Genomic DNA, 27891 nt, shown 5'->3' with positions numbered 1-27891 from the left:
GGCTTATTTTTTGTATTTAACTGGCTTCATAGTTTTACAATTTATTGTCATCAATGACATGGGAATATTCATATACCAAGTGTGTTCTGTAAAAAACCAGAAACTTGACCTTGACCTTGCCTTCCACTTTGTTAGACCTACTAGTTTGACCTTTTCTCTGATGTTTCCTGCAGGCTGCAAAATGGCTCTCCTTGCGTCACTGCTCTCCCTGCAAATTGAATGTATGTAACCACCAACACCACATTTAATTCGTCATGAAAACCGTAAATCCATCAAACATCCATGGCATTTGATTGGATGGTGGAATTCACCCATAAGAGCATTAAAGTCCCACCTCTCGCCAAATCAGTGCTGGACCATGGATTCATTATTAAAATAACTGGACTTATAGAAAACCATTTGAACTCTGAGTCTTATTTATCATTGGGGTTAAAAAGATAAAACTGTGAATCTTCTCATAAGCAAGTTATGACACTAATATCGTCCTCTAGGCTCTAAAGTCAAAACCATGTATTTTGCATCAGTAGACCAAAGAAAAATAATAGTATATATATATATATATATAATTAAAGATAATAATAATAATAATAATCCTTCTACCCTAATGGAAAGGGGGTACACAAGCGCATGGCCGTTTATCCTCTCAGCTTCTCCTACCAAACCACTCCGTTAGCACACATCTCTCCATGCAGAACAACATGTGCATGCCACAGGAATTCAACTGCACTACATTGCATCCCTGCAACTGCCATATTTACTGTACAAATATTGCTTTCGCGTGCCATACTGTTATTGCGCAACATTTCGCTGCGATGCAAATTACATCACAATTTCCACATTCACCGACCCCTCCCCTTTGCACACACACAGACACACACACACACACACACACACACACACACACACACACACACACACACACCCCAGTACATTAGACTACAATACAGCACAGGCTGCACAGCATGCTATACGGTACGGTACCGGTACCGGTACGGTACGGTACGGTACGGTACGGTACGGTACGGTACGGTACGGTACGGTACGGTACGGTACAGTACAGTATGGTACAGTACAGTAGGGTACAGTATGTTATTTGTGACCAGAGGTCACAGATAACTATATACAGCGTAGTGCTGGGCACTGGGGCTCAGTGCTGTTCTTCCACTTTGCTGCCATGGCAAAAAGGTCCTTATCTCGTGATTTTCTCAAAGTCACACAACTTGAAGAATTAATTTGTTTGTGATTCGATTTCGGTTTATAACAATCTGGTGAGCTGGTGATGTCATGACAGCTCAGCTATATCTATATATGGAACTGTGAGGTCAGATGTAGAGATTTTGGCCAGTGAGTCATTATTATGATTGTCAGATATGTATCCATATGGAATCAGTGAGGTCAGGTTGTAAAGGTATTGAACAGCCCATATATGGAGATAGGTGATGATCCAGGCATCTCCATATATATGGGTATCATCTTACGCGGATTGTCCACGCACGCACGCACGCACGCACGCACGCACGCACGCACGCACGCACGCACGCACGCACGCACGCACGCACGCACGCACACACACACACACACACACACACACACACACACACACACACACATATGGGTTGCAGTTGGTTGTTTCAGTTAAACAATATGGCATCAGACATAGCAGTTACCATCAAGCGTGAAGGTTCTTGCATTCCAGTCTCTCGAGCATTCGCTGCAAGGCTTTGTCCACAGCCCTGCGCTACTGGCATATCTTCATCTGACCTCATCAGACCCTGTACTCAAGATACGCTCCATATATGGCCAGTGCACGTGACCTCCCCTTTAGGGCGAGGTCAGTGCACGCGACCTCCCCTTTAGGGCGAGGTCAGTGCACGCGACCTCCCCTTTAGGGCGAGGTCAGTGCACGCGACCTCCCCTTTAGGGCGAGGTCAGTGCACGCGACCTCGCCCTTTAGGGCCATGGCGGTTAACTATGATACTTTGTTTGTCCCGTCGTCAGGCCAGGGAACGCCAGAGGTGCTGCCGTCAGAGACTAGCAATCCCTGTTATGCCCATATATGGAAATCATTGACTGTGATCAATATTTTGCCCATATATGGGAATGCCAATATATGATCATATTGTGACAGTCTCATGATAACCACTGTGGTTGCCGCAAAGGTCACAGTTAAATATGGAATCATGCATTTCCCGTCAGTCATGCAGTCAGTGTATATCATTCAAAAAGCCCATACACGGGGGAAGCCCCAGGTGCCCAGGTCTTGTGACATCACACGTGACCTTGCCCTTTCGGTACAAAATCGATTTACTATACAGTTTAATGTGGAAACAAATATTTACATTGTAGGTAACATGAGATTGCTCATGATTACAGGATATGATTAGCTTATTTCACCTACTTTAAATCTGATTGATTGATTGATTGATTGATTTGTATTCACAGTATGTAGAATGGGTCAATAAGTCAATACAAAAACTGCTGAAACCAGGAAAAACACTAAGGCTTGTTTAGTAAGGTCCTCCATTTTCAATTAATCTGAACATTTACAAATATACACTTCTGTCCATGAGGTGTGAGGTTACACTTGCTCCTTGTAGATCTGTTCTTTTGGGCGATCGACACCGTACTACGGAGTCCAGCCCAGGTTTAGGCAGTGTGTGTGTGTGTGTGTGTGTGTGTGTGTGTGTGTGTGTGTGTGTGTGTGTGTGTGTGTGTGCGTCTGTGCTTGCGTGCGTGCGTGCGGACAGACGGGGGCGGGACGGGACTTTAACACTCGTTCAGGATTGGCCAGGCGCCAAAATGGAAGGTTTATTGTGTGGGCGTGGCAGGCCACGACCCCGCCCACATTATCTTTTGTTGTCGCTTTTAACTGTCGCTTTTGGTGGTGCTGTTGTGTGGCGCTGTGTGTGGATGACAGCCAGCCGTCGAGCCCAGTGGAAGCCCGTCGCAACAGCAGCAACAACAGAAGCCGTGTATCGTCACAGCGGCCACGGACACAGACTGGAGAGTGGAACGGAGAAGGGGAGGAAGAAGGAGTCGCACACTGAGCCCAGTCAACCATGGCTACTCAAACATCATCCTGCACTGGAGCCACTTTATTACAGCCCATCAGCGACATCATCAACCTCCCTCTTGACCAGGTAACGGGCGTTTTTTTCCTTTTTCTTATTTTTGGACAAAGGATTTTGGCTCACGCTCATGGTGGAAGATCATCCATGGAGGAGGGTCTCGATTGACGTTTATAAAATCATTATGGATGTGGGCAGAGGCAGAGCACAATGGATGCATAGCACTCGTATTGCCAAAGGGTTTTTACAGGCATAGCTTAATTGGATAGATATCTTAAAAAAGAAAAACGAGCTGGCAAAATGATGTCCAACGCCGTTACGCCGTGCTCCACTGGGCCATGAGCTAGCCACTGCCAGGGCATGGATTTTTTTCTTCTCTCATTCGATGTGCGCATAGCCATAGCCTAATCTATTCCTGATGCGTCCCTGCCTGGTCCATTCAGCGGTCGTTCTACAGCCACCTGAAGCTGCTGCTTGTTTCATTTATTTGGACGAGGGGCAGCCACAGTCCATTCACTCTTTGCAGAGGCGGCGCCCATGGCGCAGAACTTGTAGTTCCTTCGAGAAGAAGTTGGTTCCTTTTCCTCAAAATCCCAGTTCATGTGCTTGTGGTCTTGCTCGCTACCATCACAATGAGGTGGAAAACAAAGGGAAGTGGAAAAAATGGCACTGCTATGGGCATTTTCGTCATGGCAGGACTAGATGCTACCACAAATGATCTTTTGAATCTATGACACTGATCCCCCGCGTGTCTTCCAACATTAGCCCTCTTCCTTCCTAAATCGGGGGAGAAAACATAACTTCTTCATCAGCTGCTGGTCATATTGCGCAGCAGTGACGTAGCCCCAGAGATGTGTTGTGTAACAAGGTGTGGTCCATTTGACATCATGACTGCTGCTCCGACTCCTAACATATTTAATTTCAGGAGATTGATTTATTACAGAGTGTGCACTTTTTCATTGTGATTGCTAGTTTAATTGATTAATGATGACCACACTCACATAGAACAAAGACACATCTCAAATGCATGCATTACACACACACACCACAAGCCTTCACTCATTCATACATTAAGTGTATGAGTGAATGTGAATCATATCAAAAGTATTCTCCAGAGACTGCCTAGTGGGGTTGTGAATAGTGGCATGCACTCAACTCTCTGATCAATAGATTTGCATTGTTTGGACTGAATTTATCCCATAGTCTCTCAGGATGACACTGTACACCACTTCCTCTTGTGTCATCTCACTAGTCACTGCTTGTCAAGCCTTTGTAACACTAGTGTGGCTTGACTGAGAGATTCAGAAATGCCACAATGGTCGGCTCCAAGATGATGGCTAATTAAGGACAGGTTTTACTGCAATTACATCATGTTCACACAATGTGGAAGTCAATTTACAATTTACAATTTAGGCATTTAGCAGACGCTCTTAATCCAGAGCGACTTACATTTAGGCAAGAACAAAAGCATGGGAATACATCACATAAAAGTCCTAGTCTTCATGAGCAATAGTTCTCCAAACTCATAGCCAAATACTAGCCTACAAAGCCTTCATACTGTACCGTGGCGCGGGAGAAAAGATACTTGATGTTAACCGCCCCTATGCTTTAGTGTTAACAGTAGCACACATTTCGGGGAAATAACCTTCAAGTTCAAAACGGGTTGCAATGTGACGTCTTGTGAGCTTGTAGATCAGCTAACATTTTTGAAAACTTGAAAATGTTTTGCTTACAGAATAATGTGCAAAATAGAGATGTTATAGTTTGTAATAGCACATTTTCCTCTCTTTGTTCCTATATTCACATTTCTCATTGCTTTTTTTCTATCTATTGGTGAAAGAAGAGTCGATGGATTGATCTTTTCTTCGTGGCCTTGGCCTTTCCCTTTTGTTTGTTCGTTTCACCTGCGGGTCGCTTAATGGTGTGGATATTACTTCTGGGGCTGAGAATCCCTTTGTGCCTCTTCACGTGTAGATATGTGGGTGATTCACTCTACTGGTCTCAACTGATCTGTGGGATTTGCATGGGAGTATAAACCGTGTACCACCCCAGAGCCAATTTACTTGTCTAAACATGAGACATTAGTGTGTGTGATTTCTGACTGCCTCCCTCCTCCTTTACGCGTCTTGGTTTGGCTCTTGACTCGTGAAGTCCTACTCTTCTTACCGGTACAGATGCTGGCTGCTGCTGCCATGTGAATTTCCCCACGGCAATCAATAAAGGTTATCTTATGTTTTCCCATGGTTCGCACAATACTCCTTCTATTGGTGTGAACCGGTTTGTAACGTAGTATGTACATGTGTGCAGAGGGCAGACCGCAACGTTTCCTCGTATGTACTCACCCCAAATGACCTGGATTTCCACTGGGTGTGTTCTGTGTGTGTTGTGTGTGTGTGTGGCCTGAAAACTCGATTTTGTGAAATGGGATGGAATTAAGCCCATGTTCATGTTGATCAAATCACACTTCCCCTTAGAGTTGCTAAAAGAGCCCCACATCACCAGGATGACTGTAGTGTAGTAAAACACTACCAAGTGAGATAATGTGGATTGCAAGAGTTTGGCATAGTTGGCATGGGTGTACAGTACGTGGCCAGGAAGTGGTCTGTAGGTTAAAAGGGATTTGCCCTGCATTTGTTTATGGAAATAATATTGGTGTTGGATGCTGGACTTGGAGCTACATTCTGCTTCATGCTTAGTTGATGAAATAATTGATCTCATGTATGAATATAGTGTAGTGTGTGAGTAGTACTGGAACATAATTGGAGGACACAGATTCTTAGGCACACACACACACCTCTCTAAGGCACGTGTCACCCTTGCTAGGTTTCTGCCAACAGGGTGCCCTACTGGGCTGTGCCAGGGATATTGTCAACACTGTAGAAATCAATAAAGCACTTGAGATACGCTACTGGACAGGTTTGCCAGGCAGTGTGTGATAACTCATTTATATGACACACAACTCTCTGTGTCTGTGTGTGTGTGTTTGTGACTGACTGACTGACTGTGTGTGTGGGCACATGCACGACTTTTGCACGTGTGTGTTGTACACGCTACGCTCTGACAGACCTATAATGGAACGGTGTAATTTGAGTTGCCACCACCCATCCCCTCTCTGTTTTTACTCTCTTTCTTTCTCTATACTAAACACTCTCTCTCTCTCTCTCTCTCTCTCTGTACACACACAGCTTATTCACAACACTGTTATGACCTGTACATTAAAATAGGCTCATATATTTCAACGTAGATACATCAGTTAGTTGACAATGAGCGTTAACTACAGAGTAGGGGTGTGCCTTTTTAAGTTTCTCTTTTTGTTGTAATTAGCTTTTGGTTTGTTAAGTGTGTCCATTATCAGCTGAATACCTCTGGAAATAGCAGGTGTTGAGTCTGTTTTCTCACAGTGAATGTTTCAACACCATGAAAATCAATGTTGTGTAACTTGTGTCATTACATCACATTATATACAGCTGTTTCAGAACTACTTTTAGAAATCCAAGTAGAGAGATTGATGAATGATGGCCTTAGGTTGGAAACATTTCTCTTTCTGTCCTGTTCTTTGAAAGAATGTCATAAAATAAAACCAGCTTCACTATTTAATCTCAGGAGTTTAACTTAATCAATGTTTTATTTGTGAACAGCTGGACTGGATTTTAAACATTGCCATGACGCTTCACGCTTGCTGTACATTCAGTCCCCCAAGGTGGTGGTTCACCTCTCTTTAGCATGCTCTACATTACTTTGTCTGATCTTAAAGGTCGGGTTTTTTGGTGAAAAGTACACAGTGTACAAATAATGCTGCTTTGCATCCTAAGTATGTCCACAGAATGTTCACCGGACAGCTGAACAATCTGTCCATTGTGTACGCGACATTATTGGATTGCGGTTTTTTGTCACAGTCAACAACGACCGTGTCTTTTTATCATGATAACAGTCCCTTTGTTGTTGTCATTGCTGCACTCGCTCGCCATCAGGCCATTGTGCGTTAGGTTCCGTGACGCCAATTTGACTTCTAGCCTTTCTGAAATCCACATTGCTGACAATTCTCTAATCTAAATGTCTTAAATGACATGACATACAGTGAGTAGTAGTGTGTGTATATATAATACTAAACAGAGCTGTAGTCTCTTGATGCCATGCAAGTGCCACTGACTCTGCTCTTAGCGTGAATTCCGTTTGTGTCCGAGCATAGGCATGGTAACGCCCCGCCTGCCTCTGATTGGCCTACCGACACACACTGACTGTCCTCTGAGGTGGATATAATGCTGGATAGTCTGATGGGAGATTACTCCGTGGTGGAAAATAATAGTAAGTAGTATGGTATGATACAAGAGAACGCTAATTTGTACGTTTTATTTTTGTAGAAGAGGCAAACTAATATTGTTTATGCCGTTTGCTTTGATGGAATAATTCATTGAACATGCACGCCATAATATGATTTGATTTGGATGTGTTCTAAAATAAAGTGTTTGTTTATTATTGTGTAATTTGTTTATGTGTAAATATTGTGGTTAAAAGGTCCATTTCCCTTCATCTTTATCCTTTTTAGTGTAATAGTATTTGTTTACTATAATTAGATTAATACACGATAATTAGCACTTTATTTAGAACACACCCGAATCAAATCATAGTACAACATACGTGTTCCATCAATTATTCAATCGAAGCAAACGGCATAAACCATATTAGTTTTCTGTCAATCTCTTGTAGCCTATTATTTATTTCTCAATCTCAGAGAAGAGACACTGCCCAGTCAAGATGGGCAGTGTCAGTAGACCAATCACAGGCAGGCGGGGCGTTGCCATGCCTCAGCCATGCCTATGCTCAGACACAAACGAGATTCACGCCTGGTCTTAGATTACTTTCAGTTACAGTAGCCATGGGGCTGAGCACAGTGGCTCAGGTAGAGCCAGAAGGTTCCTGGTTCAAAATCGATCCTCTGCTTCGCCTGGCTTCATGTCAAAGTGTCTTTGAGCAAGACACCGAACTGAACCTCTTAACTGCTGCCTGTTTGTGAGACGTCAATGATCAACATCATGGTGTGTTTACTGTTATATACAAAGCTCTGTTTTAAAAAGCTGTTGTGTGGAACTGGAATGTCTGGCACTCACGGTGTGCTTCCCGCCCTCCAGCTCATACTCCACATTCCTAAAAGATTTTCCGACTTAGCAAACATTGCCATTACCTATTTGCCATTAGTTACTAAGTTTTGTTAGATTCAGTAGTTTATTATACTGTGTAGTCCTCCTCAAGCCATGGTCCTACGATGTAAGCCCATACAGTAGGTCTCTAGTGGATTTACCCAGCACCTCTCTCTTTAATTGGCTGCCCCCCGGGGAGTCTTACAGGCTTCTGATTGATTTCTCTTCCCCTCAGCGTCCTCTAATGGAGTGCTGTTGGCTGCCGCTGCTATTATTATCACACACACACACCAGCAAGTGTGTTATGTTCTCCTGGGAAACAACACAATAGAATAGCGTCATAGGAATGGTGAAGGTCGAAAGTAGTAGAAAGACACTTGAATTTCTTCACCAAGTTCACTCAGGCGGCTTCCATTATGTTTTTGGAGAAACTTTGAAGCAGTCGAGGAGTCTGCTTTTTAAATATTATGCTATCTCTGCTGGCACTTTATTGGAGATGAAGTTAAACAAAGGCTATTGATCCGGGGTTTGGCTCGTTACATAATATTGAGGGAGAGAACCTTTGCTCAAGTGCAAGCTGTTGTGCACAGAACTCACACTGACCTGTGTTTATGTTCAAACAGAAAGTAAATGTATTTATTCCCCCCCCAAGTCAGAATATAAATATTTACTTATACTGACTTTCTTTGACATTTCTTTCCGCTGGCGTTCTAGAATGACAATAAACTAACGTGATCTCTCTGTCATCATCACAGCTGCACAGGCTGTGTTCTTGAAAGTTCCATCATGGGCCGAAGGGCGTGTCCATTGGGTTGGGTTACAAGTCACAGAATCACAGTTTGCAGCTGCCAAAGTCTCTAATGCATGAATGACGGATGACTTCATCCCCATGCTGTCTCTGAACTATATTTTGCCTGTGGATCCCCACATGACACGCTCGCTGACTCAGTTGCCGCCGCTCGCTCTTCTAGGGATTGTGGTTGTGTAATGAGAGACTGAAGTATTTCCATGCCGAACCAGTAATGCCTGTACAGTATTTTACAGTATGGAATGCCTTGGATGGCAATGGCACACAGACGTTTATCATCTTCAAGTTACACGCTAACGTGAACAGTGAATTTACACATTTTCCATCCATCCATCCAGCCGTCTTCTACCTCTTATCAGGAATTGGCTGGTGGAGGTATTAAGGGTTCCAGTAGAGAATCCCAGACTTCTCTTACACAGACCACATGCATGGGGGTTCCCACTTCCCAGGCCAGCATATATTACTTTATAATCAGAAGCAGTCCCTTCCTGGTTAATTGCCTGTTTTGTCCAGGGTGTGGACCACTGAATATTCATAGAAGTGTGACTTAATTTGTGCATGTCCATTGACAGAAATCATTGGGAGATTTCAGCTGATTCTCCTTAAATGTTAAAGCCCAGGGAGGTGCGACAGGCATGTGGGGACTCATTCCTCACGTTGCCTCTGGTTCATTCTTCATTGCCTTTATGCTCCAATAAAAGTGTCAGTCCAAGTATTGATTGTGTCTAAGTTGCGACGTCATCTGAATAGTTTGTGTGCACTGTGCTAAATCGATTCAGGTTTTTACACCTCACGGCCTCCTGTCTGTCACCAGTTCCCTTGAGCCTGAACACCTGGCCACACATCTATTTTAATCTATTTCCATTCCTTCAAGGAGAAAACTACTCATTGTAAGAATTTATATTGTGTATTTTAATAATCTTGGATTTTAGTCAATGTTTATGAACAGTAATCTCTCCAGAGGGCAGAAACCTGAGAATTAAGAATCGGATCCTGACCTTCATCCTTCAACAGATATGTGCCTGTATCGGCCCCTCGCTGAAAATAAGGGCAACCTACCTAGAAGTGTGCTTGGCTGTGCTGTGTGGCTCATTGCTGGCATTGACCCTTGATCTCCAAATTACACTATATGTCAAATATTGCGTTAGTTAGTGTATCAATGAGTCATGTAATACAGAGTGACAAACATACTGTTCACAGACAGACGGCTCCATGTTTGCAGTTGCTTTGTGCTTCAACTAATAACTGGAACACTGAGTGTGAAATTGTTAATGTAACGAGCTAAGCCGTCTGTCCAGATTTAAAATTGTAGTAGGCACAATTACTGTAAAATCCCTTTCATCTTCAGTGTATTTTTTATGGGGTGCTATAAAGTGCCCGGACATTACTCTTCTCTCAACTACAGATGTATGTCAAATTAATTGATACCCAAGGTCATATGGATATTGATAACATTTAATGGTATTTCTGTAATGTCACACTAAGGCTGTATAGATGACAGTTCCATTCTTAATCTCGCAGCTGTTTGAAGCAGCAATGATTTAGACTAGGAGAGTTTGGTTGTTCATATTGTGGTTAGCATTGACATGCCTTAGCACTGGCATGGTGGAACAATCATAGAGCACTCGCTCACCCACCCAGCAAATGTCAGTTACTTAACAAGCTTACATAACATTAGCCTAGCATTTATGGTAACGTGACAGAGGACCAGGCCTGGGTTTATTAATTTCTTTTTCAGACACTTGATTGAGCATTTAAGTGTACTTGTTCAGTTGTTGTAGTGCATAATTTTGGTTTTCTTCCATACGTACAATCAACTTGCTGTGGATGTGTGTATATTTCTGAATAATGGGTGAACATCGGATCGTGTGGATTAATCTCATGATCCACATGGGGATGGCGTGGACCATGAACCATATGTGGCTAGCATGTGGCAAGGTTTTAACCTGGAGCTACTGAATGTATTGCTGCATTCACACGGGCAGATGCAAAGATACCATTTATTTTCCAGCGACATGAAGATACAAAGATGCATCCGATGTTTGTAGCTGCTGCAAACGGCTACAAAAATGTTGGACTGATTTCAACTTGAGTTACAAAGATACAAAGCTACAAATACGCTGTGGAACGTTGTATCTTTTGACTTTTCCATCTGCCGGTGTGAACACAGCATATGAGAGTGCAGGTTGTCTGCAGAGAGCTTTGCCATGTCGACCAATCCCTGGTTTTAAAGGTTGTAGGTTTGTCACCACAGTCTTCACGCAGCAGCAGCAGCATGCACTTTTGCATACAAGCCGTATCATAGCAACTGACGGTGCTCTCCTCCCACAGTGCACTGTAGTATTTGCTAAATCCTTCTTTCCCTGAATCAACCCTGCAGCTCTTCAGCTCCGTGAAGGTTAGATTATTGCGAGTATACATTTACTCTGTCAGCGATTTATAGTTGTGTCTCACAGGCTCATGGCTTCAAAGTCCATCTGACTCCTGACCTCTTTTGACCTCCTCATTTAAACGCTTGACCTCACACAGATCCAAGCTGAGCTAATGAGTGGAGAAAATGTCTTTCACAGTCCTAGAACATAAAGGCTGACCTACACGGAATGCACAAAGTCAGTAGCACACTTTATTCTTTTATTTTACCGATTTGGCAATAGTGTAAATCACAATAGTGTAAGCCGAATCTCCATTAAACGATGTATTAATTGATCTTCAGGGGTGCAGAAGTAAGCCAATCTACCAACTGGCTATTGACTATTTTTGTGTGACACTGTTGTACCAAACATAGTGCTTAAGTGGTTGAAGGAGTACTTAATCGCCAACATATTTTCTCTGTGAATGAAGAATCCAAAAATGAGAGTGTACAGTAGAAATAACTTGATGAATTGAAAAATAATAACAGAGAAACAATTTAATATTCCAACTAGTGAGTTTAATCCATGTGTCTTGAATGCATCATGTCTGGTCATATCCTCCTTACCTCCTAAACGCAGCTTTTTAACTGAATATTGTTATTTTCCATGTGGCGAGAGGTGAGGAATGTGCCTGGTCATTGCCAGTGGGTTTCAACTGCAGCTCAGTTCACACATGCGTGTGTCATTATTTGTGCATGAGGCGATGTACATGCAGTCACGCACAGTCACGCACAGTCTTGCAATGTTGGCTGCCATGTTATTCGTGTCCAAAGTGGCCACTGGTACCCCAAACGGCAAAGTGCTGCTTTAAAGGAATGCAAGTCATTTTGGTAATTTGGTACATTGGTAATAAATCTATTATTATTTTGAGTTGATTCATTGATATATACTTTGATTATTTTTACAAATTATCAAAGAAAGCGTGCGTATCGATTATTCGAATAATTAAAAAAATATATTTATAAATTAGTAGCCTCTCTGATTTTAGCTATAGGCTTGCAGTAAATCATATAATTTGTGTGTATAATTGTATATATATCTGTGTTCATGTGGTTAATCTAAACTTGGTCATCTGAATTGTCTCTACTATCCAGTTATCATTAGTAGTACGGTGTACTTATAGATGGGTTATTTTCATTGCACGACAGAATATAAAATAGGGTATTCTCGAAATACTGTAGAATCGGGTAAAGATCGATTATTTTCCTTTAGTACATTACCAAAATCTTGCTAATGTACTACGTTACTGTCAAGAGAGTTTACATTTTTACAGATGGTCACTCATTTGATCATATCCTTCCTCTTATCTTATCTCCTTTATGCCTGAGAAACTACAAATGATATCATTCAACAACAGTTTATTATAACAGTATTATTTACATTATACTGTTTTAATATTTAATTTATTTGTATATGACTTCATTTCGGTTATTTAGTCCTCAGCGGTTATAGTGACACATTACGGATACCGTTTAACCCTGCTATCCTTTCCTAGGTCCTTGACATGAAAATGTTTGAGAACTTAATTACAGTGTTAAGGAACAGGGTGAGTGAGGCTAGGCGACCATGGCAGTATCTCTCGGTGTTCTTGCTCGGGACTAGGAATGTGAGGCAGTGCTATAATTCACTGCCTTCCTCGAGTCACTGCATGCACAATTTAACACAGAAGTATTAAGAGGAATGACCGCTTGGTAACATCTAGGCCAGTCTTGTCTCAAAACGAGGAGTAATGTGTGATTTTATTACAGACGGGAGCAAACGGTACACCTTTACCCCAGGCTAGAGGAGGCTAGTTAGCTCGTAGCCTAGTGAGCTAAGCAGTCTACTGGTATGCAGAATAATGTCACTGAAAGCATCATTATGAGTGGATTCTGCCTGCCTGGGTCTTGTGTTTGTGTCTCACTGTCCCAGTTTGCATTGACTACCAGCAGTACTGTATAATCCCGTTCATTTTCAGTGATGCCTGGCGTACAAAAACAGCATTAGTATCGACGGTATTGGTTGCAGAGAGATTCTGGCTATCGTGGCTGCAGAGAGACAGAGAGGGGTATAGAGACATCAATATTATATTAGCTGACTCTGCCAGTGGGAGTCGGCTGCAGAGAGTTATGTGCATAACTTTAGTAGTACAATGCTCGCTGACAAATGTTAATTATTTGGAAGGAATATGGGGGAAGGATAAAGGAACACTTGACTGAATGCACAGAGTGTTGTGTGTGTGCAGCTTTGGGTACACAGACAATGCTTGGCACTGTAGATATCGGTAAAACCCCCACACACACGCACACACAGAGCAACAATATATTTTTGAGGAATTGAGGCCAGTGGGAGATGATATACAGAAGGTTGTCTCTTCCCCCCTGTCTTTCCTTCCCCAGTCTCTTCCTCTTTTTCTTTCTTTTCTTTCACACAATCCTCCTTTTTTTCTTTGGTCCACAATTACCCATAGATGGCTTGTTTGTATAGCGATGTAGTGCAGCGATGTGGCCCGTGGGTATTCCCTATAGTGACCGGCAGGCCAGACTCCATCACCAATCTGAGCTGTATATTATGTTTGAGTTGTGGATCCCTGATGTCTGATCAGCAGCAGTTCACCTGAAACGCTCTCTCCTCCCTCCCAGAACCTCTGTTCCAACTCCAAGCACAAGCAGAATTGTCTGGTCTGACAAAAAATGTGGAGTCCTGTTATTGCCGTCAAGGTGTCAACAAGGGTTAATGTGCTATAGGAGCCTAGGAGGGCAGTTACATACACGGGCAGAGTCACACCAGAAGCGGTGCGCATCAACATACACACACACACACACACACACACACACACACACAGTCGCACACATGGTTCTTCTGGCCCTCGGCCGCTGGCGGTCCTGTGGGGAATGGCTGATTGTTGGGCTATTAATAGCTGGCATGGCCATCAGAGCCTGACTGGCCTCTGTAGTTCAGCACAGGGAGGTGAGAGGAGCGCACCACACACACAACACATGTTGCACGCACGTGTGCGTGCGCGGCTGCGCGTGTGTGTGTGTGTGTGTGTGCGCGCGCGCGTTTCTTCTTTCAGGTGTGCATGATGTGGCTGTGTATTAGGTTGTTTGTCCACACAAACTGTGTATGTGTGTCCTGGATGGAACGTTGTTCAATTCTGCCAGCCATGTTTTTCATCATCTCCAATGTCAGATACACATCTCTTAATAACGCTGAACTAGCAGACCATATAGAGTAGAACATCTTCAGGACTCTGCGTCAGCATAAAAACAATCTAACAGACCATTCATGTTTATCCCAAACAAGATTAAATGGAAGGAAAAAGATGTTTCTATTATACCGCGTCCATCCATTCTAACATCTTAATTTCGATGTGGATCCAGCCGATGTCTGTCCCACCAGACAGCCTCGCTTCATGAGGTGGAGTGAGGTACGTGTCAGCGTTGCCATCTTGGTGGTGTGGGGGGGGGGGGGGCATACGCAGACAGCACAAGTCAAAGCTTTGTTGTAATTGTGAATAGAACAAGAATACTGTTGTTTTCATGCTATCAATGCGATTTATGGCGCTTTCCCATCAAATAGGACTGGCTCAATTTGCCTCGCCTGCCCTAGATTTGACTTGACTAGCTTTGCTTGCACTGCAGATAGTAGTTCACCCCCTCAGTCATCACAGCAAGGTTCAACCCTTTGCATAGGAGACTGCCTAAATGTGTAGAACGACCTTTTTATGTTATTTGTATTTGGTTGTACTGCACCTAAACCCCCTCCCTCACTGTAATTGTAATTAGCTGCTCCATTAATTGCAGAGCATATACGGTAACACATATTATATATTATATAAAGGTTCAGATGTTAATGATCCAAATAATTATCACCCAATCTCCAAGCTGTCCTGTCTGGTGAAATCACTGGTAAATAATCAGCTCAAAATCTTCCCAATCAACTCACTCTGTATTAACCCCACTTCAGTCTGGTTTTAGAGCTAAACTTAGCACAATCATGGCCACTACCTTAATTGTGAATGACATAGCTTGCTTCTGCCGTAGGACACTGCGCTGCATTATTTATAGATTTATCAAAACCCTTCTGATACAGTAGATTATTTACACAGAACTGGGTTTAATGGAAATACTTGCTGGTGGTTTCAGAGCTACTTGGCTGTGAAAGCTGGGAGAACCCAGTGAGGGTTCTTACCCATCTCAAAAGGTGTCCCACAAGGATGGATCCTGGGCCCTGTTTTATTTATATAAATAACATTGCTTCGACTTTAGATAGATGGTTGTCAAGCACACTTCTATGCAGATGACACCATTCATTATTGCATTGCTGATTCTGTCCAGCTTGCAATAGACAACTTGCAGCATTCATTTAATATACTTCAAGATGCCCTTAGAGAGCTGAAGCTTGTTCTAAATGCTGTAGAAACTAAATTCACGCTGTTCTCTAGGGCCAATGGGGAATTGATTTTAATAATTTTATATTACTATCTCGAATGGATCTAACATAGAAAGGGTTGCTGAATTCAAGTACCTTGGAATATGGCTTGATGACAAATTTACATTTAAATACCATATACTGTAGACAATCTTGTCTGGAAACTAAGGCAAGAAAACGACAAACAGCTCTTTAGTGTCTGTTGTTCATAAACCTAGTTGCATAGTGGAAGTAGTTGTTTCGGAGCCTGCTGGTCCAGTCCAGACAGGACCAGCTGAAATAGTCCATGTTTAAGATGGGCTGTATGAAGGTGGTGAGGCATGTCTCAGTAGGATTCTCTCAGTGGTGCCTCTGTAGAAGGCCCCATGCCTGACGTCTTCAGTCTATAGCGCTCTCTGTGTGGGCTCTCTGACTGGCAACTAGCCAGCGTGCTTTCTGGTCTAGAGGGGCGTGCGCACATGGAGCAACCGCCGGAGAATATCGGTCCACCAGTTAGCCTGGGTTTATCGAGGATAACTGGCAACTAGCTTCATCAACATCCACATTAGAAATAGCTGCACCATGACAAGAGGTTGTGACTACAGACCTTTTGCACGTCATGATTCTCTGACCGAGAGTGCACTGCTCACCCGTGTTAAGCCTAAGTGCTACTTTTTCACACGACTGCTTCGCTTGAACAGATTATGGAGTGACGGCCGCAAAGTCTGAGCTTGCTCTTACTAGACTTATTTGGGGGTAGACTTTTTTTGGGAGGGGGGGGGGGGCTTTGCCTTTATTGATATGTACAGTAGGTACTAGGTAGACGGGGAGAGAGATGGGGGGGGGGGGGGGGTGACACACAGCAAAGTTAGCTGGGATCAGGACTCAAACCCCCGACACCCCGTCTTTCTGGATTACCAGCCAAGGTGCCTGGACGCTAAACCGGTATATAGGTCTAATTTCACGCAATTAACTAAGCCTACAAGTACAAATGCAGTATATCTGGATGCTACTGTAGTACAAGTTTGTCATTGTAGAACACTGTGCTGTCTTCATTTTCATTACGGACACCATTCCCTGCACCCCCTCTCTGTGTCTCTTCCTTACCTCATCCTAACCATTTTTTATCCGTAGTAAGAATTGGACATCTATACTTTCTCTAAGTGTGTGTGTGTGTGTGTGTGTGTGTGTGTGTGTGTGTGTGACACCAAGAATAGTGTATATAAAAGCTCACACAATACATTGCGCTGTGACTTGCAAGCAACTGTATACAGTCCATATAGTGATACAGCCATGAAACTTTCCCCACTCATGTTGGCAGCCCTGTGAGTGTGTGTGTGTGTGTGTGTGTGCAATGTATGAGTCATTCTGAACAACAGCTAATGCAAATAAGATGGCTTGTGTGGAGGGAAGGGAAGGGCGGGGGCTGGGCTTCCAAACCACGTGCCCACTGCCCGCACGTACACGGCAGGGTACACATGGGCTATGTGTTATAGCTCGGTGACGTGGAAAAAGAGCTTCACGCTAATGTTAGTCTTTTCCGCCACATACTGCACGCATGCACGCTGTGCACACACACACACACACACACACACACACACACACACACACACACACACCACAGATGCATGTCACACAACTTCAGGTCCAGAATTAACACCGTCAACACCAGCCCCATTAAGCACCAACTGTGGCTATACATCTTTCATTCGCTGTGCATGTTTCAGAAGATAGGCTGCCTACTGATTTCACCACAATTGTTCAATCAGCAATGTTGTTTTTCAGCACTATAGACTCAGAGTTTTAGTAACTGGGGTCTCTCGATCTCTCTAGCTTTACGATCTGCTCTGACTGCACTGTTTCAGAGCAAATTGCAAGGGGCCAGTGAGGCGCTCCAATGTTGAAGCACTGGGCCCTAGTGGTAAGGGGAAGGACTGCAGGCGGACCTGTGGATTCATGACGAGGAAACCCCCGTGCAGCTGGTCTTTAACATTGAGCGCTCAGTTGCACTTCCACATTTGCCAACCAAAATTTGGTAGCTTGCATACAAGCTGCTGATTGGGTCAACTTCTGTTGTTTTTACACGTGCTATATACTGTAAATAAAGTTGATGGGATCAGTCCAACAGTTTGCGAGATAAGCTCCCCCCACACACACACACACCCTGTCATAGATGCCCATACCCACTTGCGGAGTCGGGTCACAGCAGGTATAATTATTAGACATTTTGGCGGTGGTTCTGTAGGCGGTAGAGCCATCTAGAAAAGTGTCTTGTATGTGTGGCCTGGGAGTCGATCCGTTTGCCCGGGGATAGTCTCATAAACCGCTGGTCCGCTCACATACACATGCCATGCAATGGCATGAAGTCATGACATTATTAGACCCCGACTTGGTGTTAGCTACGGGGCTCGGGGGCACATGTGGGTAAAATGTTTAATCTACGATATATTTCACTTGAAAGCTAATAGGTTATTTTGGGACTCACTGTGGTGAGTTGGGCTCCTGAAAGGTGGTGTAGTGATTTCTTCTTTCCAAAGGGAAACCTCAGGCCCTCCTGGGTGCTAAAGCTAAACCATGTGATGCGACGGTACAGAGCAGCTCAGTGCTGTTTATGATGACGACGGAGTGTGTGTGTGTGATGACGACGGAGTGTGTGTGTGTGTGTGTGTGTGTGTGTGTGTGTGTGTGTGTGTGTGTGTGTGTGTGTGTGTGTGTGTGTTTGGTACTATTTCTGTCTCATAGGGGCACAAGGGAAAGAACAAAGTCCTGGTCCCATGGGAAAAGCCAACGTAGTCCAACCAGGGGGAGAGCAGGTTCGACTCCACCAGCCAGTTTTACTCAGAATAATATCTCTGAGACCCCTGGGAATAACTTCCATTACTGCATTTTATAGCCCCGCCTCCTGGCTTCACAGTTTCTCAGATAGAGATAGGGAAAGAGAGTAGCCTGCAGTAGCCTACCTGTGTTTGCTGATAAATGCTTTGGGGTGAGTTTTACACGGCAATACAAGCACTTCACAATGCATGCAGAGCCTTTCTATGGCATAAAAAACCACTGCGCCTAAAGTACTGTATGATACAGTGAAGTAGATATACTGTAGGCAAACAGGGAATGTCTGTAATGCCTTGAATGGACTGAATCTGTTGTGTTTTACATTGATACTACTGCATGTGAATATTTAATATGTTACTGTACATCTAATTCTATCTTATCTTGTATCCACAATGATTTGGACTGCATTTATATAGCGCCTTTTCTGTCCAGTGAAAACAGTGAAAACACTGTTGACCATTGACTAGATAAAAAATGTAAAACGTCTTGATCGTGCTTCTAGGATTATATAGACTTAAAAAAAAAGAGATCCGACCACTCACAAATGTGGAGGAAAGACAGTGAAATTTTAAACTAAGTTTATTCCATAAAAGCGGTCGAATTTGTTTTCCGACCGCGCCTAGTCAAGAACGGGCAAGAACTGACTTTTAACTGGCTTTAAAATGTATTTCACATTCATCCATACACACATATCGCATCAAACCAGATACACTCACACTGTTACACTTCATACGGTACACATTGTCACATTTACACAAGGCACCAACCTGCTCATCAGGAGCAATTAGGGGTTCAGTGTCTTGCTCAAAGTCAAGTACACTTCATCCTGATATAGCCAGCAACATCATTAGACTCTATGTACATGTATGTGCCTTTCTATGTTGGTAAATCGCACACGCGAACACAGTCTACACACACAGTGATGCATGCACTGCACACACACAGTGATTTTCTCTCCTGTGGGTTAGGTGCTCTATAATGAGCTTCAGGAAGCGGGCTTATCTCCGTCTCCCACTGCATCCACAATGACTTCCTCGTGCGTGCGTGCGTGTGTGTGCGTGTGTGTGTGTGTGTGTGTGTGTGTTGTCCGGCAGACACTGGAACCATAGCTTAATGCCCACCAGCGCTAATCGCTAGCTGGCGCCTGCTACACGCTATCACATCTGCATGGTGTCTGTCTCCCTCTTCCACTCACACACCAACACACATGTAAACACACACACACGCCCTAAAACGTGTGACGCACGCTATCACATCTGCATGGTGTCTGTCTGTCTCCCTCTTCCACTCACACACCAACACACATCTAAACACATACACACACACACACACACACACACATGCCTTAAACACGTGTGACAGTGCTACGTGCTAGCTCAGGCATTTTCCTTTTGAAGGAAGGAGATAAGTAGAGGCTACAGGGGGAGTGCCAGATGACCCAGTCTTTTCCAGAGTGGATAGTGTGATGGAGCTCAGATGAGCACTCCTAATGCTCTCTGGATATCTCAGGAACTAGTGTTCACACAGTCAAAAGTAAACCACTGGTTCTCCTCCAGGACTTCAACTCCTACACTTCCACGTGCTTGTCAGGTTGGGGTGGGGGTGGGGTGGGGGGGTGGGTCCAGTTTTTTGGGGGGGGAGGGTCATGGTCTGAAAAGGTTGAAAGCCACTGCTATAGACGAGGAACATGGCTTATTCTCTATCGCAGGCTAACCTACCATATGCATATGCAAGCCACTTTGCAGGAGAAAACTAAACTAAGCACCATATACTGTATTGCTGGGTATGGTCGACTTTGGAGTGAATAAATAATGGATGAGGTACATATATATGTTATTAATGAGGAAACATTCTGGCACATGAGTTTGTTGCAAAAACATTTATCAAAAGTTTGCTGGGGAGTCCGTTTAGAGTTCTTGTGAAAAAAAACAAAGGGTTGTGATTGCGTGAGAGTCTCATAGCCTTCAATACACATTAAAATTTGTGTTCATTCATCCATTTGTAGAAATGTAGCAAATGGATACATGACAATATCAATGTCTACAATATAAGAAAAAAATGTATAAAAGACACATGCATAACACGCACAATATGCATATAATCTGAGTAATAAAAATGCATATCTGAGTAATAAAAAGTTATCTTTTTTTAATGCAGCAGTACAGTGGGATTTACATTTCTATTTAGCACAGTCCCTGCAACATCCAGCATTATAGCACCACTTGTTTGCAACATTTGCAAAGGAATTTACATTTGCCTTTATCAATAAAATGAGAATCGATACAGTTCTTTCTTACACTCCTCACAACACACAGAAAACGGACAACATTTCCATCTAGGAAAGGCCAAACCTCATTGAAAAAACTTATTGTCATGACATGGAATGATTATTAATAAAATTAAGTTAAAAAATTTGGCTTTTATTCACAAAATGTGATGAGAACATGAACAGACTACTGTTGCAAATAAATCAAATATCAGAGATAACAAAGAGGCCAATACTACTGAAATTAATAAGCCATATCACAGTCTCATGGACTGGTACAAATAATAACATGCCTATAAATTACAGTTTTGGAAACAAACATATGTTTCCTACTTAATGGGTTCAGGCTCTCTGGATATAATGATAAGGCTCTCTGGACATACTTGATTCCAAATCAAGAATCAGGCTTCATTCACCAAATGTGAATTAGTAACAGTGCAACAATGTAATAAGTGCAATAAGTCATTGGCTGATTGGCTTCAGTCAGTGGCTGTCATACACAACAGAGAATCATGAATATCTCCCAGTGACATTCATTCACACTTTTCTTTACTAATTACTGCCTACAAATTAAAACGAATAGTTTCATAAATCAGGTTTGATTTGGGCGACATCTGTTAAAGAGGCAGGAGAGAGACGACATACATCGGGGACGGTTAAAACAGTTAACGCCACAACTACGTGACGAGAGAGAGAGAGAGAGAGAGAGAGAGAGGGGGGGGGGGGGGGAGGGGCCAAGGGGGAGAGATAGAAGGAGAGAGAGAGATAGATGGGAAGAGGGAGAGATAGAAGGAGAGGGAGAGATTTCTTACTTAATGTGACACTTGAGTCTGCATTTTCCCCACGCCTCTGACAGTCATGCATGCATGCATGGGTCTCTCGTCAATGAAAGCGCTGCTTTCTGTCCGCGCCCGGACTTGTTTGCACTTCCTCATGACGGTCGGTGTTGTTTACCGAACGCGAGCCGATATACAACTGCACAACGCGTCGTGGATACATGCTGCAGCAGTGCTTGTGACAACAACAACTTGACACTTTTTGTCAGCAGGAAGAACAAACAGCTCAGTAGTGCATGATCGCATGATCGCATCGTGTGTTTACAAACGCTAGAAATGACCTTTCTTCACTGAAAGCAGAACAAACATATTTTGTATTGGTATGACCATGACGGGCCGGTGGGCCGCATGGACATGTTGGACGGGCCGCATGCCGCCCACGGGCCGCGGGTTGAGTAGCGCTGGTTTAGACTAGTCATTGGTTAGACATAAGGGTTGGGTTAATGTTAGGTTTAGGTGTGCTGCCCCGTGGGAGGTTAGGGTTACGCCAGGGCTCCACTGGGCGCGTCTGCGTCGCGTCTGCGTCGCGTCTCTGTCAGCGTCGGGAATGTTCCCTTTTAATCAATGGAGGGTGGCTCCACTGCCCGCGTTGCGTTGCGTTGTGCTGCGTTCGGTGACTCAAAAATTGCCCCGGTTCGTTTTTTGACGCACGCACGCGTTGACAGCAACATAAAAGAATGTTGCTGACGCGCAGTTTTCAAAGGCCCGCGGTGGAGCACCTCTAGCGTGACGTTGACGTTGTCATGACACGAGCAGGACGCGATGGAGACGCGACGCGCCCAGTGGAGCCCTGGCGTTAGGGTGATGGTTTGAGATAGGTTGTTGTAGTTGTAGGACTAATGACTAGTCTAAACTAAGCACTGTCTAAACTAAGTAATGCACCCAGCTTGGCAGTTTAAGGTGACTCCAGACCGAGGAAACTTGTCCAGACTAGTCAAAGACTACTTAAAACTCTCATATTGCAACAGACTAGCATTTCTTTATCTGCACAAAGACAGTCTGCCCACCAAACATTATTTTTACCCCATGGAAATTGCAGAATGCGCTGGTGTTGCTAGGTCTGCTCAGGATAACTTTGGGCTAGTTGTAACATAGCTTAATATTCATAGTTGCCCGTTTGGCTTATTTCTGAAGTGTAGTTGTTTATTTGGGCTTGCTTTCATGATTCTTTAAAACAAAATAGCTGATGTAATAGGGCTCAAGTAGTGAAACTGGTTGCTTCTTTTGGATTTGTTTTCATAGACCTGGTCGCTTGTTTCACTCACAGAATCTGACAACACAGCACTTCACACCAAAACAAACAAAGATAGCATTATGCTTGCTTTGGAATTGATTTGGAGACTGGAGTTGATTGATTGGTGTGTGTGTGTGTGTGTGTGTGTGTGTGTGTGTGTGTGTGTGTGTGTGTGTGTGTGTGTGTGTGTGTGTGTGTGTATGTATGTATATATTTGAGAGTTGATATTGAGAATATGGTATCTAGTTCACACTACACCAGTAGTCAGCCCTGAAACATGACGAGCAGACTAGAAGTCCACTCTACAGTGGAGTAATTTACCCTTCTCATCACTACATCATGGATAGCGTCGCTCCCGACATCGGCAACCAGCCGGACATGTTCGGTTCTTCATCAACGGGTTCCGACGCGTCGATAAGGCGATATGGACGGCAAGCAACAGGAGCTTTTGCGACTGGCGACAGCCGACCGTCGGGGCAGTGTGGAGTTGGCTTTAGTGTGGGGGAAAAAATCCCTGTGGAAGAGCTGTCTGCTTGATGCTTCAGAGCACAAGGAGCAGCATCTATTCACACCTAATATTGACAAGAAGACATGCCCTGGGCTAAAAATTAAATGACACTTGAGTTCAACATGGAGACTTTGAATAAATCAAATCACTTATGTCACCCTCCTCTAATGCAATTAGCTCTCAAACTGCCAGCATCGTTCAAATGAAGCAGGTACCCAGCACAAGGTTGTGTGAGATGCCCCAGGTCTATGCGTTTTTGAGTGGTGCAACCACTCCTAGAACCAGCAATGTCCGTCCGTCCGTCCCTATGTATGTTTAGGGTACCAACAGGGGGTGCTGTTGCACCACTCACTTCAGACTGGTCTCGTTTTCTTTAACCAAGCTATATACAGTATAATATACTGTATATAGCTTGGTTAAAGAAAATCAGACCGGTCGCAACACTCATATATTATATGAGTGTTTCAATTCCTCAAATAGTATACAACTAAGCTCACGATATGATGAAATCTTTGGTTCTGGGGTTAGGGTCCCTGACTCCCTGGCACAAAATATTGTGAGATGGGGGTCCGTGGCCAAATGCATAATTTCGGCGGTCCTTGACATGAAAAGGTGTGATCACTGATATAGCAGCATATGTTTAGCAACACTAGAGTGGTGCCCAGTGGGCACCGGCCTACTTCGCGACGGACTGTATCAAATATGAATGACTGACTATCTTAAATGATACAGACAGACAGACCTCCCCAACTATATCGCTGAGACTGTTTGTCTTATTTATGGACCATTTAAGATGACCCCATGTTATGTTATTCTCCATAGAGAAACACCTCTGTGAACCAGGGGATGAGCGATTGCGTCCTATACTAATAGTATAACGCTTTACAAACGCATCAACCAGCACTATACCTTTTATTATTATTATTATCATCGTCTATATTCTTTAGCGCTTGTTGTGCCGTTTCAGCGTTGCCTGTCATCATGCTGCGGATTAATTTTCTAATCTCTCCGCTCGTGCTGTCATCCTGTCGAACGGGGAGGCGGGTGGGCGTGGGGGGGGATTGCACAGCAACTGGTACGAGAATTAGTCACTCGCTGCTTGGAACGATGCAAGTTGGAAATGCATGCCCCACCCAGTTATTATGTCTTTTATGCCCATATATGGACTCCTTCATCAGGCATGCCCAAATGTGGAGTCTGTGGCCCTGTGCAGAGCCCGGGCAAGGGCCCTGTGCAGAGCCCGGGCAAGGGCCCTGTGCAGAGCCCGGGCAGAGGCCTTTTGTGACGTTCTAGACAACCACAGCTCCGACCGACTCCAGTCCACACCAGGCACTGCACTCCCTGTGGGGGTGTGGAACACGTGTGTCGAATTTGAGTCGGTGGGGTGAACGCTTCTCAAGTTACGTGGATTACAGACGTACATGTACTTGGTGTGCTTGTGTGTACTCATGCATTGTGTTACTGTAGCCTGCTTGTGCACGTGCACGCACCATGCACTATTTGTGTTGTCGCGATCAATAAAAATGACAACAGCCTTAATTACTTTCTGTTCAGATGTGGCCTGGTTTATTAATGGACTGTTTTCTCTGTGCCAGTCAGCCAGTCAGTCAGGACAGCTCCAGGGCAGTTAGATCTCAGATAAACCTGCCAGTAAAGGCAGTAATCAACAAAAAGCAAGCTATTTCACAGTTGAACAGAATGATTTCCACGCATCTCATCAATGCCAAAGGATTCTCTTTGAAAAATAGGCCTCTGCTACGATTTTCAACAGCTATCTTCTTGCTGATGCAATATATAATTATAATATTATTATTGCGACTGTAGGTCGCAGTTTACTATGAAAAACTGCATTTCCAGGTCACGTCTCCATACGGTCACGCCTCCATATATGGTCATGCCGGCTCATGAGATCATGCCTCCAGGTCAGTTTGGTCACACCTCATGACACGTCACGTCACATATTGCCATCTCTATATATGAAGATCACGACACTGATCTCATCAAACTACTTTTTCAAGTACTTTTTGGCCAAAAGGGGATTTTGTTTCCACCGGGAAAAAAATACTTTTAGTTACTCCACTGCGCCTTCTACCGACATTGCCCAGAGAATTGCCTCATACAGAATATTTTCCTCCGGTGAAAAAAAAATCCCTTTCTGGCCAAAAAGTACCGTGTGGTGGGGGGCTCACGGGGGCTGATGGTATGGCCAATAAATAAATAAAGTGGTGTTTTCAGTAAACTAAAGTTCATTTTCACATTCAACATTGCATCAGCTACCTCTGAGTTTAACTTTTCAAAGTTTATCATAATAATAAGTTGTACCACACTGCCACAGTACTGTACAGTATATAACTCTGAATAAACAAAGGAACTACTTCAACATGTTGATCAATTTCATATTCTGCTATAAACAGTCCGCAACTGAAATTCACTGCAATCATCAAAGTAAATTGGTCAATGAGATTAATACAAAATGAAAATGTTCTGTGGAGGATGCTGTTAGGCCACTGTTTTGGTGCCAATCTATTCTAGTCTCCAATTTTGTAAAGTAAGTTTAACCTTTTTTCATAATACATAAAGGGACATTAGTCAACAGTCTTTCTATTCCGTGTCTGGTTAAACGCTTAGTTCAAAAAAGCCAATTCACCATACACATTTGTCCAGTCATAGCCAGGTGGTAATGATTTAGCTTAATGCTGAGCTCACAGCTCTGCTACTGCCAAACATGGGCTCCTGCCTTGAACAATACCATTCGCCTATCACACCCTCCCAGAAGGTTACCAGGAATTCTTTCCCTACAAAGCTGTAGGGAATGTGCAATATCTAGGGAGGGGCTGGTTTCAATCTGTTAACACTCAGCCTTCATTCCAAACAAAAGAGATAGGTCCAGATGACCCAACCCCAGTCTTCCACTTGTAATAAATAGCTAGATACTTTCATACAGTACACGGGATGTTTTGTTTTCTCTGGTTGTATGCACTGACTGAACAACTTCACGGTAATCCTCCCGACAAGATGTTTTCTGACAACAGTGGATATGTGCAGTCAAAGCAGTAACAATGTCACGTCACCAAATGTGAATGAAGTATGCTAAAGCTGGCGAACACCAAATATGGTCATAATTGGGTGAGCATTTATAGATGAAAGGAAGTGACTTGTCACTTTATGGGAGGTATGTTCCTGCTCCTGAAGAGATAAGAAGATAAGATAAGAGCTTTATTGATCCTGCTGGGGAAATTCAAGCTAAAGACGGTACAACTGTTAAAACCAGATTACAGGGCAAGGGGAAAAGTACCGTAGATAGATGCAGCATGATGTAGAGACTTACTGTACTTCTGCTAGGACCCTCCAATTAAGACATGATTGCAGGCTATTGTTTTACATGGTGTCCTTCAACCATGTAATGTTGTCTCTGTTGGATTCATCTGTGTGCAATGTCCAGCCAGCCAGCCACGAAATCAAGTCCGTCAGTTGACCTGACATTAGTCTGTAGACTCCACACAGTCCACAGTGCAGCTTACAGAACTCAAAGTGTGAAATGACATCCAGAGCTGTGGGTCATGTAAACACTATTTTGAAATGGTGTTTGCAGGTAAGGGCGGGGGGGAAGCAGAGGAGGCCTCTTACATTCCCTAATGTCCCAAAGCCAGCGAGGACAAAGAGGCTTTATACTATTGAGCAGAAAACAATTTGAAGCGTGACTTTATTTTTGATTACCATACAGTATGGCTACGTCCTTTAGTCCATGGTGTAATGGTGTATTGACACAATCGTATCCTTTCCATCTGATGCGTTTAATGTAACTTTACCAGCCTATCTGGTGGCTGCTGTAGCTCAGGAGGTACAGTAGAGTGGTCGTTTTGAGAAATGGAAGTTTCCTGGTTAGTTCCCTGGCTTTGTTGAAGTGTCTTTGAGCAAGACACTGAACCCCCAACTGCCCCCAAACAATATAGGTGGGGTAACCGGAACAGCACTACCTGTACTGTAGTTATTTATTACTTAGTACTGCGATCGGCTGGGTATGTATGTCGGTGTTGTCCACCGGCCAATGGGTATGTATGTCGGTGTTGTCCACCGGCCAATGGGTATGTATGTATGTATGTCGGTGTTGTCCACCGGCAAATGGGTATGTATGTATGTATGTCGGTGTTGTCCACCGGCCAATAAGGGACCACCATTCTTGAAGACATAACTAAGTTGGGTTGGGTAGCCTATAGGAAACATCCCTATATTAACCTATGCCACTCCTTCCTTCCCCTCACTGACTCTTAGGTCTATTGCTGCCAACCGTATAGTTTAGTACGTTTGGTGATCTGCGGGGTATGTATGTATGTATGTATGAGTATGTATGTATGTATGTATTTGGTTAAAATGGGTAGGGTTTAAAAAAAAGGCAAG

The 27891-nt window shown here is 43.7% G+C and overlaps 1 protein-coding gene across 1 annotated transcript in view; it reads left to right on the top strand.

The window, feature by feature from the left end:
* Window positions 1-2820: 2820 nt before the first annotated feature.
* The window catches only part of mboat2a (membrane bound O-acyltransferase domain containing 2a), an 83586-nt gene continuing 58515 nt past the window's right edge, over window positions 2821-27891 (top strand). The window contains exon 1 of the mRNA XM_083792005.1: window positions 2821-3140. Coding sequence (XP_083648131.1) covers window positions 3060-3140 — 81 coding nt within the window. The 5' untranslated portion in view covers window positions 2821-3059. The remainder of the gene's footprint in view (window positions 3141-27891) is intronic.

Source organism: Protomyctophum parallelum, assembly GCF_964188405.1.
Source record: "Protomyctophum parallelum genome assembly, chromosome: 20".
Taxonomy (NCBI): Eukaryota; Metazoa; Chordata; class Actinopteri; order Myctophiformes; family Myctophidae; genus Protomyctophum; species Protomyctophum parallelum.
This window is presented reverse-complemented; position numbering and strand designations above follow the sequence as displayed.